Source organism: Rousettus aegyptiacus, unplaced genomic scaffold (genome assembly GCF_014176215.1).
Source record: "Rousettus aegyptiacus isolate mRouAeg1 unplaced genomic scaffold, mRouAeg1.p scaffold_m13_p_5, whole genome shotgun sequence".
In the NCBI taxonomy this organism is placed as follows: domain Eukaryota; kingdom Metazoa; phylum Chordata; class Mammalia; order Chiroptera; family Pteropodidae; genus Rousettus; species Rousettus aegyptiacus.
This window is the reverse complement of record NW_023416308.1, coordinates 121,334,929-121,348,903: the sequence shown is the minus strand read 5'-3', so window position 1 is coordinate 121,348,903 and position 13,975 is coordinate 121,334,929. Positions and strand designations below refer to the sequence as shown.

At 67.8% G+C, this 13,975-nt stretch overlaps 1 protein-coding gene across 2 annotated transcripts; it reads right to left on the bottom strand.

Moving 5' to 3' along the window:
• Positions 1-187: 187 nt before the first annotated feature.
• On the bottom strand, positions 188-13,246 carry CHID1 (chitinase domain containing 1). 2 transcript variants are annotated; one of them, XM_016137846.2, is made up of 13 exons: positions 13,114-13,246; positions 9,556-9,709; positions 8,871-9,020; positions 8,564-8,696; positions 7,972-8,016; positions 7,081-7,187; positions 6,758-6,819; positions 4,932-5,024; positions 4,088-4,189; positions 3,371-3,526; positions 1,245-1,325; positions 936-1,060; positions 188-826 (listed from the first exon to the last, which is right to left on the bottom strand). In XM_016137846.2, exons 2-13 carry the CDS (start codon positions 9,673-9,675, stop codon positions 372-374), a joined length of 1,629 nt encoding a protein of 542 aa, XP_015993332.2. In that variant the 5' UTR covers positions 9,676-9,709; positions 13,114-13,246; the 3' UTR covers positions 188-371. The 2 variants fall into 2 exon arrangements, with proteins under 2 accessions (XP_015993332.2, XP_015993334.2); XM_016137848.2 differs by having other exon boundaries at positions 669-826; positions 1,018-1,060.
• Between the last annotated feature and the right edge of the window lie 729 nt (positions 13,247-13,975).

Here is a 13,975-nt window from a genome sequence, read left to right as displayed (position 1 = left end):
GCCTCCACTCTTCCCTACCCCCGCGCCCGGGCCTTCCGAGCTGGGGGCAGCGTGGGGCCTCGGGCCTCGGGAGCCCTGCTGTGGCCCCGTGAGTGGTCAGTGTCCCGGCCTGCCGGCCCAGGTGCAGATGGGCACTTGTGCACGCCCATGTCGGCCCTACCCCACCCTGGGCCTGGGTGCTGGGTCTGTTTCCCAGGATGGCCTGGATGGGGTGCTGTGCAGGGCCTGACCCACCACCTGGGCAGAAGTGGGGGCCAAAGCCCCCCCCCCCCAGTGAGGCCAGATTCTGCCTAGGCCCTGAGGCTGACCGTCCGCTCACAGCTGACCAAGGAGACACCTGCCCTGGCCCCGGGACTCCCACGGAGCTTGGGCTATGGCTGAGAGGCCACACGGCCTCCGGGGAGGGAAGTGGGTGGCCGGGGTGACAGACACCAGGCAGAGCTGCCCCGCCAGGGGCCAGTGTGACCCTGGCATGTCCCAGATCTCCCAGACCCACACGGAGCACGAGCGCGTGCACTCCCGGCCACCCCGGCACCACGGGGCAGGGACTGCGTCCTCCTCAACCCTGCCCACAGAGGCGGCGAGGCTGGGTGGGAGGGGCCTGTGTTCCCGGGAGCCCGGCCCCTCTGCCGCGCCCCCCCACCCCAGGCCCGCCGCAAACATTGGCCTGGAAGACAAAGCAGAGTCTGTATTTCGCATGCGCACCAGTCGCTCGGCACTGGCGGGCCTACAGTAGGTCGTAGAAGTAGTCCAGACCCTGGCCCAGCTCCCAGATGGACAGCCCGACACCCAGCTCCTGGGCCAGCTCCAGCCGCACCTGCAGGGACTGCGGCAGACAGGTGTGTCAGCCTCTTGTCCCCATCGGGTCGGCGGCCCTCCTGACCCGAGAGCGTGCCCAGGTCTGGGCCCCTCGTCCCCAGGGTGGAGCAGCTCACCAGGCACTGGCTCCCTCTCCCCACCTCGGCCTCGCTGAGGACAAGGGTCATCGAGAGGGCCGTGCCTGCTGGGCCCGCGTACCTTCAGAGTCGGGTAGAACATGACATGCCTCCCCCGGCGGCTTCTGCAAAAGACAGGACTGTCCGCCTCCTGCCTTGGGTGCCCCCGGCCCGCCCAAGGATGGGGTGCGGGCCCCCTGCCCCCGCCTGGGTGTCGGGCCAGGTCGGCCCCCAGGCCAGGGGTCGAGCTTGTGGCTGGCCCCACCACGGCCCCCGCGCCCCGCGTGCCCGGGCCCGGCCTGTACTCACCTCTTATATTCGAAGAAATGCTCCGCGGCCTGGCTGTCCCACACCATCCGGGGCCGGTGCTCCTTCAGCGTCTGGATGTACCTGGGGAGGCCGGGGGCGTGACGTGTGGCACCCCGCCTGTCGGTCTGGTGCCCCAGCCCCCCAGAGGCCTTGCCCACAGCCGGGACACCCGGACTAGGCGGCTGCAGGCATCACAAGAGTGAGGCCACCTGGGGGCGGCAAGACGCGGGGCTGCGACAGGGCCACTGTCCCCACGTCCAAAGCACCAAGTGTGCACCCTCGGCGTGAGGAGGGGCCAGGAAGCAGGACCGTGGGGCAGGGCCCGGAACACTGGGGCAGCTGCGGGGTGGGCACCTCACAGCTCGGGGAGGGGCAGACACCCGCGGGCTCGGGGTCTGAGCGGACACACAGCGCCCAGCTTGTGAGTCCGGGTCGGCGTCCCGAGTGAGCCCTCCGCTGTGAAACCCCTGAGCCGAGTGCGGCGTGGCACGTGGGGGTGGGCAAGCCACAGGCCTAAGCACGACCAGGGCCTGGGCAGCTCCCGGAGGCCCCACGAGTCCCGACCCTGGCTTTCTGGGGACGGCAGGGCAGGGCGAGGGTTTCCCGAACCTTTCAGAAGCCATGGGCTGTCGGCCAGCTCTACCCATCCAAAACGCCCGGACGGCCCTCGACTGGAGCACGGCTCCTGCTGCCGCCCAGCACCCGTGGGGAGAGCCGCGGGGGGCAGGGCACTCCTGCCCAGCCTGCCCGAGGCCCCGGCCCCACCCCAGGTCATGGCAGTGCCCTGACCGTGCACTCCTCTATTTGTGGGGGCCTCTGTGGTCACCCCCAGTGCCAGCTGGGTGCACATGAAACACACTCCTTGGGGACCCCACTTCCTGGTCTTGCTCACGGCCTGGCTGACCATGATGTCTTCGTGCAGAAGACCCAATCCAGGGGCAGTCAAGGTAAAGGGTGGTCTCGACCGCTCATGGGCATTCCTCCTTGTCCTAGAAACCCGGTTCTCAGAGGAAGAGGGGCCTGGAGGGAACGGAGAGCCTCCAGCCCCCAGGGTAGGCAGATAGTAGAAACACCCCCAGAACCTGTGCGTCCTCCAAGGGCCAACCCAGCAGCCTCTTTCCCTCCCCCAGGGCAGAGCCTGAGGGAGCCGCCATGGACGACGGGCACCGACGGGCGCGGAGGGGCACGGCCAGGCCTGGCGGGGCAGCAGGCACGGAGCTGGGCGGGCACCCGCCTCCAGCCTGGCCGATGCGCTGTGTCCCGGGTGGTGAGCGGGGCTGTGGGTGGCCTGCAGAGCCTCCCCTGGGAAGGCCGGCCGCAGTGGTGTGTGGGCCGCGTGCCAGACGGCGGTCTCCAGACATGCGTCCACTGCCGGGACGGCACGGGACAGCCGCAGCGGGTCACGCGGTCTCCGAGGCTGGGGAGACTCAGGACCGCCCGGCGCCAGTGCCCAGCCAAGCAGAACGCACACCGGGCGCCCGACCCAGAGCACGGGCCCGCAGAGGGAGGGCGACAAGGCGACTCGAAGGAGCCGCCCTCTGACCAGACCCCGAACAGACTGGCGGGGGAGTGGGGGGCAGGACGCCAAGCCGCTGATGAGCCACTTGGTCAGGGTGCGGGAAGGGCCAGGCGCACCGACGGCAGACGCAACGTGGCAGGGGCGGCCGCTGACCACGAACACGGCAGCAGAACCCAGAGGGGGAGGAAAGGGGAGCCGGTGGCCAGGACGAACCTGCCGACCTGCGCGCACCTGCTGGGGGGCCCGGGTGCGTGAGGCAGGAAGCCATCGGAAGGAGAAACCCATGGACCCCAAGGAAGCCAGGCGGGGGAAGCAGGAAGCACACGCGGCCCCTCGCAGCCCTGCTGCAGCTCGAAGCGCTGGGGATGACGGGGGCGGCCACGATGCCCTGCCCAGCAAAGCTCCAGGAAGCACGGGGAACAAAGCTGGACGGAGCTCACGGCAGCAGAGCCACAGCGAGAATGGCAAAGCCGGCCTCTGCGCAAGAGTCCCGACCCACGTGAGGATGGGGGCCTTCCCCGCTCCACCCAGCACCGCGGGGAGACACGCAGGCCCACGGGGACGAGGGTGGAGGCGGCTGCCTGGTGTGGCAGGAGCCCAGGCTCACCTGGCCCCAACGACGGACTCGCGGGCATCACTGGAGGTCGAGTAGTCTGTGCCGTAGAAGTTCAGCCCCAGCAGGATCTTGCTCCGCCACTTGGCCTTGGGGTCCAGGACCTGGACACAGGCTCGCACCCAGGACAGTGGTGCATTGGGGCCGGGCCTGCAGGGCAGGGCAGCGGTGGTTTTCGGCGGCAGGCGAAGGCCTCGGGCTGTCCACTGCGGCCCCCCAGACTGGGGCAGGGATCGCGTGCACGGGGGGAGGGGACAGAGACGGGCGTCCCGCGGTGCCTTCCCGCCAGACACTCACGCCTGCTTCAGCTGGGCCCTCCTCAGGGAGCAGGTGGCCCAGGTCCAGGCCCGAAGCCCCCTGAGGCAGCAACCCCCACCCACAGGAGCACTGTCTCCTAGGCAACGAGGCAGGCCCAGCACCAATGACTGCCTTCCACAGTCCCGGCCCTGGAGGTGTGGCTAGACGCCCCAGGATGGCAGTCCCATGGGGGCTGTCCACTGCCCTCTGTCAATGCGCCTAAAGTAAGACTGCCCAATGCAGGGCCGATCGCGGGTGTCGGGGAAGCGACGGGGCTCTCTACGTCCTCGGCACTGAGAGCTGACAGCAGTGTGGCCCTGAGTGGGCCTCTCTGAGTGCCCAGTGGCCAGGCCCGGAGCCAGCAGGTGTTTCTGTGCCAAGCCAGAGCCTGCAGGGCCCCTGGCCCACACTCACTGCTGCGCCGAGGGGTAGTCATAAGTCATGAGGCTGAAGCCGTCCAGCACGGGGGCCAGCTGCTCAAACTCCTTGTGCGTGAACACGCCCAGCTGCTCAGTCCTGCACGAGACAAACACAGCCACCATGGCCCCTCACGCGCCCTGCGGCCCTCAGCCTGTCCGTCCCCCCTAAGTAAGGGCAGAGCAGCTAGCTGGGGGACCCCAGGCCCACACCCGTCCTGCTGTACTACAGGACCTCAGATTACTCCCTGGAAAGGACTTGGTACCTGGTGTGGTCAGGGCCCTGTGCCAGGAGCATGGGTGGGGCCGCAAGGTTCACCAGGGCGCCTCTGGGCCCTGCCCCTCCCTGAGGCTGTGGCCCTCTGGCCCTGGGCTCCTGCTTTGTCCCACGAGGTGGACACCTCCCTCCTCCAGTACCCCAACGGGCCGTGGTTCCTGCCCTTGCGCCCCACCGTGGACCCTTCCTCGTGTGGTTCTGAGTACCCTCTCCCCAGGCCCACGTCCCCTACCACCTTCCCAGCCTAACCCACGCATGTGGCTCTGCTCTCCCCCTTCCTCCCCCAGATACTGTGAACCTGCCTGTGGCCCCCACCAATCCTGACACGCTGCCTATCAGGTGAACCCCAAGTCCTGCCCCTGAATGGTCCATGGCCACCGCCCGCAGCGGCCCTGGTGGGGACCCAGCCAGTGACAGGCAGAAGGCCCACTCGCAGCCTTCGACCGCGGACGCGGGTCCCCAGCCCTGGTTTTCACGCCTGCGAACATGGCGGCTGCAGCGTCTGCCCGCAGGGGCCGGGTGCTGACCGGGGAGGCCCCCTGCCCCGAGCGACCGTGACACTTACCCGGGGGTGACAGCCGGTGGGATGACGAGGATGGCCAGCAGCCGGGCCTGGTGCAGCGCCTCGGCCATGTGGGTGAGCATGTGGACGAGGCCCCTGCGAGGAGCGGAGGGTCAGGAGGCTCGGCTGAGATGACGCTCCCGGCCCTGGGGGCACAGGGTGGCGTGGCCGGACAGTGCAGACACGTGCGCGCCAGGGTGGGTGGCAGGCCCCCCACCCCGACAGGATACGCAGGGTCACACAGCACCCCAACGTGCCCCAGGCGCAGGACAGCGGGGGCAGCTCCACCGACTAGGCCTTGTGCCAAGGGGGCCCAGCCTGGCTCCCCAAGGAGCCAGCCCCGCCTGCCCAGCCTGTGTAACGACCCTGGGCCTGGCAGATGCTGGAGACAGAGCTCCGTCTGCCTCAGGTACAGGTGGGGTGCAGGGACGGGGTGCCCCATCCTGGGGCACACGGAGGGGGAACCTGGGGTGAGCACTGGGCGTGCCCCTCCACACGAGCCCAGACGCTGGGGAGTCTCCACGGGCCACCGGGCGGGGGACAAAGGAGGTGGTGTCACGGGCTCCCCTGGCCCCAACAGGGGGCAGGTGGCAGTGTGCAGTGGCTGGCAGCATGCCCAGCACGAAGGAGACCAGCGTGGCTCCTGCCACGGCCTGGAAACCCATCGGGGCACCCCAGCCCCGCGGGCAGTGCGTGGCCATGCGGCGGCTGGCACCGGGAGCCTCGGCCCCGCACGCAGCCGCGCTGCGCTCGGCCAGCTTTCTGGACGGCCCACGTCCTGTGCGTCCACTCTGACCTGGCCCCAATGTCACTGTGTGACCAGCCCTCTGTCCTGCCCTGCAGCCCCTCAGGAAAGCAATGGTGAGTCACCCCGCACCGGCAGTGCAGGTCAGAGAAGCTGGGCGCCCGGACTCACACCAGCGGGGGTGGCCAGGGCGAAGGCCAGCGCCACCGCCACTCGGCTCCACTGTGAGCCTGCAAAGCACAGGCGAGGCCGGGATGGGGCCAGGCCCGCGCAGAACATTGATGTGGCCCAGACCAGCAAGGGGCTCTTGCACGAGGAGGTGGCTCTGGCTGTCCGCGGTAGAGTGCGAACCCGGGGGGCTGGGCCCCCATCAGGCTGGCGCCGGTTCTGCCGGAGCTGTCGCTGTCCGCGGTGAAGCGCGAACCCGGGGGGCTGGGCCCCCACCAGGCTGGCGCCGGTTCTGCCGGAGCTGACACTGTCTGCGGTCGAGCGCGAACCCGGGGGGCTGGGCCCCCACCAGGCTGGCGCCGGTTCTGCCGGAGCTGTCGTTGTCCGCTGCCCTCAGCACCTGTCACTGTCATGTCCCTCTGGCTCCCTGGGGACTAGGTCCTCGCGAGAAAGGAGGGATGGACTTGTGCCCCTGGGGCAGTACCCACCTAGCCGGGCGTCTGTTGGGACAGAGTCCCAGGGGCCACTCCGTGGTCACCCACATGCAGACACGGGGACTCCTCCACGCTTTCGACTCAGCCTTCACTGCCTCTGCGCACCCTCCCCTGACATCCAGCCTCAGGGACCACCCAGGCGGGCCAGCGCCAGGCCCGTGGGGCTGGGCAGCGAATTCTTCCCCCAGAGGACTCGGGAGCCGTCCACTTCAAGGGCCCCGCTGCACCCGGCCAGCAGCTGCTGCTCACGTCCGAGCCTGACCCCACCGCCCCGCGTGGGCTGCGTCCCCCCGTCGCACCCTCTGCCACCACGCGGGGGCAGGGCCGGCAGAGCGGCGAGGCCAGAGCCCCCCCCCCCCCTCCTCCGGCCTGCGCCAGGACGCTGGGGCCGGGAGGGGCTCGCGCCGCCCGTGTTCACTCACATGTGCTTCTGGCTCAGCAGCTGGCTCCAGACCTCCACCACGAAGCCGTCGAAGTGCTGGTCCTGGGAGGGCCGGCCAGGTGAGGAGGGGGCCGCAGGCACGCGAGCCCCTCTCTGAGGAGTGGTGCGGGGATCTCCGCGGAAGCCAGAAGCAGAGAGGCCAGGGCTCCCCTGTGTGTGCTGTCCACTCCTGTGCCCCTCCGAACCCCCACCCCTGCAGCCCGGCCATGCACAGCTGGACATCACCCAAGGGAAGGCCCCCAGGCCCGGGGACCCGTGGTCAGGAGGCAGCCGGTGCTGGCCCCGTGGCGCGCCAAGCCTCACCTTGGCAACCTGGACCACGGCCTTGCTGAGCTCTTCTATCTCGTCCTCGCTGTCCCAGACTCGCCGGAAATCCTCGCGGGTCCAGTCCTCAAACAGGAGCCGAGGCACTGGGGGGCAGGCCCGTGCAGGCACTGTGACCCTCCTGAGCTTGGCCCCACCCCCCGGGCTGGCCCCCGGCCTCCGGAGTAGGCTGACCACACAGCCAGGCACCCAGTGTGGTCATCCCGGCAATGCATGGGATGGGGGTCGGGGAAGGATGGAGATGCTGGCCCCTTCCTGCCCTCGCACACCGGCCCCCGACTGCCCGGGCCCTGCGTGTCCTGGCTCCTCACTGTCCGGTGCCTGGTAGACCATCCTCCACCCCGGCCTGACCCGACGGCTCCTTGTCAATGCCAACCACAGGGCCCCTCCGGCCTCTGCCCCGCATGGTGACTCCTGGCCCCAGCGGGCTCCCTCACTCCCTAGACCCTGTGCTGGTCCCACTGCCGTTTGGGATGGGTGCCCCTCTCGGGCCAGCTGTGAGCTCTGGGACAGCGCGGGGCAGAGCTGGCTCCACTCTGGGGCTTGGTCCCCATGGCCCTCGATAAATGCTCACAGGCAAATTAAAAAATGGGAGGGTGCATGTGCAGACAGAGGGGGTGCGGGCCTTGGCGGGCTGAGCCCGGGTGGGCAGGAGGGGTCACGGGACCCCAGCTGGGCTGAGGGCTGTGAGTGTGAGGCCAGCGGCTGCCTCGTTTCTGGGCGGTCAGGGGAATGGCAGACGCACCAGGCACAGGTGAAGACCCCAGGGCCACTCACCACCCATGGGAGGTCACGCCAGCCAGGGCCTCCACCCCTCGGCGTGTGGCCCAGAGACCAGCGCGCCCTGACCGTCCAGACGCCTGAACTCACCTATGCGCAGGCCTCTGCCCTGCTTCCTGACCATCCGCATCCACCCTGTGGGCCGTGAAGAGGACAGTCAGGCGGGGACGCAGCCCCTCGCCCACCCCAAGGAAGAAAACGCCCAGCCGCATGGTGGGAGGGAAAGGGAGGTGGACGGAGAGAGCCCGCGAGTCGGAAGACCCCTGGGCCCGGGTGGCTCGGACCCCACGGCTAGAGGGGACGGGGGCTGTGCCGGGGACCACACCCCACGGAGCCCGGGACTGTTTCTTGGAGCTGAGGGGTGTCTGGAGGGTCAGGATCCGACACTACCCTCCCGGCATGAGGGAGCCTCTAAGGGTCTTGAAACTCCACAACTGGCTGGCACCTGTGTCCCCTCTAAATCCAAAGGGGGACAGCCATGCGACCTCGGGCGCACGTCAAACAGCGGGGCCCTCGCCCCCTCCCTGGACACCTGCTGCGGGCATCACGCACACGTCGCCGGGGGGGACGGGGTGCAGGCCGCCGCCGGGCGGTCGTCATCCTCACACACAGACACACGCACGTCCTCACGCACACGCTCGCGGACACCCCCGGGGCCGAGGGCGAGCAGCGCAGGGAGAACCTTGGTCCACGTCGTGCAGGCCGGTGACCTCGAACATCTCGCGGCCACGGCGCTTCAGCTGCAGCCACACGGGCGAGATCTGCGTGAACTTGCCTCCGAACAGCTTGGCGATGTCATAGCCGCGGCTGTTCCACTGGGGGAGCAGGGGACGGGTGAGCCCCCGGCAGCCGAGCCCGAGGGCCGCCTTGGGACGGGGACCGTGCCCCCAGAGGGCCCCTTAGCGAGCCCCACGGCAGCCCCAGCGAAAGGGCAGACCCCGGTCGCTGCCTTGCCCTGGGACGGCCCTGGCCACCGGGGCCCCGCTTACTGGAGTGACGTAGCCCAGGACGTCCCCAGCAAAGTGCCTTTCCCGTGCCTTCGCGGAGCAGTAGCTGCGATGCTCGAGAACCACGTCCTCAGCCCTGGGGTCTGTCACCACCAGACCCCGGTCTTGGACAGGCTTCTCTGAAGGCTGAGTCTGAAAGGGACAGGGAGCGAGCGTCATGCCTGCCGTCCGCAGGCAGCGGGCAGGGCCCGGGGCGCAGAGCGGTGCTCTCAACCCGGCCAGGGGCTGCGCCCGGAATCCACAAGGCGCCACTGGCCCGACCACAGGGGAAGGCCCACCCCCGAGGTGCTGCCGCCCCCTGAAGACACACTCTGCCTCCCTGGGCCACTGAGAAATCGGCACAGACGTGGCACACGCTTCCTGCCGTGGACATTACAGAACTCGGTGAGGCGGGACAGGTACTAGTGTCGAGAGGAGCGGAACGCAGGTGGGGACCGAAATCTGGGCATCGTCACAGAAGATGCCGGCGGGGGCAGGCACACCCTCAGGCCCCCGAAGCTGCTCCCTGAGGCCACCCGGTCAGAGCGCTCGGGTAGCACAGGGCTGGCCACCCGAGAAGCCAAGCCCCTTGGCCTCCCGGCTCACCGGCTGCGTGGGTACGAGGCCCCAGCAGGCAGAAAGACGTGCGACGGGTCAGCCCCTTGGCCAGCCCCCAGACCGCCCTTACCTTCTCCGGCAGTGTCTTCGAGGCGGCCTTTTTGGCGTCTGACTTTGACAGGGTGGTGTGCACAGAGCCACAGGCCAGAGCTAGCCAAAGTGTGCCGAGGAGCGCCTTCATGGCGGGCATGTCACAGCAGCGTCCAATGCTGGGATTCAGGGGGCTGCCGGGAGAGCAAGGCACATGGAGACCAGCAGCAGCGTGGGCCGACCCCTCTGCTGACTGGGGTACCTGTCATAATAGAGCCTGGGTTCTTGTAGCACTGGGCTGGGCACTGGACCCAGCATGGAGCCCAGCCCTGGACCGCCCTGCTGGCCGGACTCCAGCTGCTAGCACAGGTGGCCCCTGGCTTCTCTCACAGGCAGCCAGGAAAGGGCGTCCTAGCCTCAGGCCACAGAGCTGCCCGCACTGCCCCAGGGTCGTCTCGCCATGCTGGCCATCCGGAGTGCCGGGTCCCCTTTCCCCCAGCAGACTGAAAACGTGGGCGCCTGTTCGCGTCGCCTCAGGGGCGGGGGCCTCTTCCAACTACGTCAGCAATGGCAGAGGTTATGGAAAAAGACGCCCATAGGTGAGAACACAAAACTTCCAATCAGGAAACAAAGAAAAAGCAAACCAGGAAAAAGCCTGGCAGTGGATTTCTATTCGTCGTATACCCACAAACACAAAGAACGCCCACACGTCAATAGAAGATGCCCTGATAAAAAACGCCCCACTCCAAAAACGAAGGACGCAAAAAGAACCGACACGAAGCTGCCCCACGCCCCAGGACGGCCCCGCAGCTCTGCGAGACGTCGGAGGACTGGACGCTGATGTCGGACGCGTTTCGCCGGCAGATCTGCGAGGACGCAAGGCAGGGGCTGCCTCGCGGCCCCGCGGGACACGAGCTAGGCGGGCCTTTCTGGGTGACCGCGTGTCCGTGAATACCGCACCTTCCGACACGTTTTGCTTTCACAGTTCCCACTTTGGGGGCCTTCCCCACACACGCGGAGAACACGCAAGGACGTTCGCCGCAGAGAATAACCCGCACTCCCTCCTGCTGGAACGTGCACGGGCACGGCGATGTGGCCGGGGCAGACGTTAGGACACGCTCTTGGCACAGGGGTGGCTTTATTCAAACTCCCGTGGGCTCGCCCACAGGAACAGAGTGGAACGGGGACGCTGAGGAGCAGATGAGCTGGCTGTCTGACCGGAGGGTCATGTGGCCCTCTGGCTTCATCTGTTTCCTGTTTTTCTGCACTGGACTTTTACTAGTTGTGCAGTTCATTTTTAGGTCCTGGGACCCGCCCCCCTCCCCCAATGCAATTCTGCCTCACCTTTCTCTTAGGGCAGCTGGGCAGTAAGCAGGCCCGGCCTGGCTGTCACCCTTGACAGGGCTTTGGGACGTGCACGTGTGAAGGGCACGATGACGGAGTCTCAGAGCCCTGGCACGTGCTTCCTCCAGACCAGCAGAGGGGTCTTAGTCCCCTACATCCCTGGGGACACCAGCCTGGGGGAGGGGGACCCCAGAACCACCTGTTACTCCCCTGACCAGGCTGAGACTGCAGCTGCCAAGCTGTGAAGGGCTTGCTCTGAGCAGCCCAGCCACCATGAGGCCAGAAAGACACCTGACCAAATGTGCTGGATGAGGACTGTGCACATGGGCGGGGCCTGCTAGCAGGTGCCACGTGGCGGGGGGCACTCTCTTTGGCCACAGCCCCCTCCAGCCCCTGCACGACCGTGGGCTTCTCCCGGGCTCCAGGGTGGACGTTTCAGCCACTGAGCACGGAAAGGGATGAGACGAAGCAGGAGGGTGCCTCCCGAGCTGTAACTGGGGGCGCGCGGGCTCCCTTCCCACCTTCCGGCCGCTGCCTGCCTCCCCACCACCGTGCGGGTGGACGGAGACTCCTCTGCCTGATCCCTGACCTGGGATTTCACACTGCGGGGAAGAGGAGAGGGTGGACATGGGCCGAGCTGGAGGGAGACAGGCCCTGCTGGCCTCTGTGCCCAGAAGAGGGGCAGCGGGAGGGCAAAACAGAGCATGAGGCCTGGGCTGCCACTGCCACGGTCGCCTGTGCCCGGGGGCCAGCTCTAGGGTGAGGGACCACAGCACCCAGGGAGAAGCATTTAGAGCTGGGCTGCTCCCTGCCTGGCCACAGGACTTTCCAGACTGACTGCCTGGTGCGTGGTGGTGGGGACCCCGTGTGTGAGCTGCGTGATGTGCGAGGTGCTCATGCTGCAGCGAGGCCCTCGTCTGGGCACTCCGGTGGCCCCCACCGTGCATCTGGGCAGGTGTCTGTCAGGCCACTGTGCCCAGAGCCAACCTCTTGGCTCACTCATGGTCCCGCGTCAGAGCGTGCTCTGTCCCCGCATGCCAAGGGCCTACTTTGGGCGGAACAGCCCCCGCAGCGGGGGTGCAGTGTGTAGTAACCAGCTCATCCTTTGGTTGCCCAGAGGGCCCTGGACCTGCTGCTTGCATCCAGAGCCCACCATTTGAAGGTCCCAGCTCCGGGGAGGATTGTTTCAGCGGTGTGACCACAGGGCAGCGAGTCGCAGAGGTGACTTTCAAGTGTTTTCCATCGAGACCCACAGTAAGGAAGTGTGCCACAGGCCAGTACACGTGTGCCTTGTGTGTGCACATGTACCATGTGTGTGCAGTGACAGCAGCCGACCAGGTCTCCCCTGATGTGACACATGGTGATTTCTCCTTCATTTTCAAGACACTGGTTTCTACCAGTCAAATTGGTCACGCTACTCAGTGACGTGCAATTTGAGAAATGCTGACTGACGTGCCCCGAGTGTCCATCTCCGACACCAGTCCGGCCCCCAGGCCGACTTGGTCCTCAACAGAATGGCGAGTGTACTGGTCACCCATCTGAGTTCTCATCAACTGAGTTCCTGCAGGGCCTGTGGAGATGATGGTGGCCTCCGGGCAGGGCCACAGCCCTGGGTGACATTTATCCACCACGGCGGAGTTCTCAACAACCTGGGCCGGTCCTGTCGTCATCTCCTTCATGGATGACGAAGCGGGGCAGAGGGGTGTGTGGCCCCTACGCTAAGATGGGCTGATGGAAACAGGAAAGCCACAGACCGCTCAAGGTCCAGTTGTGCCACCAACCGCTGTCCCCTGACCTCTCTGAGCTCAGCTCTAGAGACCTGGGAAGCGAGGAGCGGTTGAATCACTGTTCTGTGTGGAAAATCTACGCTTTCAAGCCTGGGGGCTGAGCGAAGTGAGGTCCAGCCCAGTGCACCCCTACAAGCATGGGGTCACTTGCCCCGCACTCCGGCCTGGCCTCTCGGCCCCTGGGACAGGGTGGCCACCGCTCTCTTGGCCCTACCACCTGTCGTGTGCTGCCCCCACTCAGGTTCATGGTCCCTCACGCTCGTCCAAGGTCTCACTCACTGGGCCTCCCACTGGCACCCACACGCTCTGGCGCACACGCCCCTCTGGTCCACGCCCGCTCACACCGCTCTCCCTCGCGCCGCCCGCGCCCACTTCGCGGAGTGGAACTGAGGCCGTGCGAAGAGGAGGAGCAGGAGTCCCGAACGCGGGGCGCGGACACCAGCCCGGCCGGCCGCCGCGGGGCTCACCTTCATGTCCCGGATGCCGGCCGGACAATTCTCGCGCGCAGCCGGAAGACGCTCGCGAACACCGCCGGAAGTCCCGCCCCAGAACGCCCGCGCGGGCTGTTGCCACGCCGGCTTCCACGCCGCCGCCGTCACGCACGGCACGCAGGGGCGGGGCCGGCCCAGGGGGGAGGAGCCTGCGTGGGGCGGAGCCTGTGTGGGGCGGGGCCTGGACAGGGGGCGGGGCGGGGCCGAAGCCGGGGGCGGGGCGAGGGCGGGGCCGCGGAGGACGAAGGGGCCGGGCCCGGACGCGGCTGGGACTCGGCGACTGGGAGGCTGAGAAGTTGGGGGGCACTCTGACGCCGCGAACTCCGCAGAGTGGTGAGCGCCCCCGTGCGGGGCGCTCCGGGAGCCCCGGGCTCTCTTGGGAGCCCGACGTCCTCGCTGTACGGTCCCCTCGTGGGCATCACGGAGTGTCGGGTTGGCGAGCCCCTCACCTCTTCGGCACACGCGCTCCTTAGGAGTCCGAGCGCCGGGTGCGACGTGTGCGCTGCAGCCATGTGGTGACCACCAGGGGGCGCCAGATCTCTGCCTTGCGTGGGCAGGTGGCCGAGCGTACCGTGTAGGACTGTCCTCACTCGCTTGCACGTTCTTCTCGTTTGGACGCGGGAATCGCCTCTCCAAGCTGTTCTCCCACCCCTCTGGTGGCCGTTCCCCTCCTCCACCATCCCCCACATCTCCCCGGGTAAGCGCATTTCAGCCCTCAGCTTCGATCACCATCCATGGGCCAGCAGTGCCCGTACTGTGTCTGGAGCAAGGACACGAAAACCCCGCTCACCCAAGGCCCCGCGCTGTTGCTGTTCTCGCCTCCAGGAACAGTGGCACC

Coding starts and splice junctions, on each gene's coding strand:
- CHID1 (XM_016137846.2), bottom strand. CDS start 9,675: ATGCCCGCCATGAAGGCGCTCCTCGGCACACTTTGGCTAGCTCTGGCC. Junction 8,017..8,563: donor CCTGCACGACGTGGACCAAG/GTTCTCCCTGCG, acceptor CACGGCCCACAG/GGTGGATGCGGATGGTCAGG. Junction 7,188..7,971: donor GGGCAGAGGCCTGCGCATAG/GTGAGTTCAGGC, acceptor CCTGCCCCCCAG/TGCCTCGGCTCCTGTTTGAG.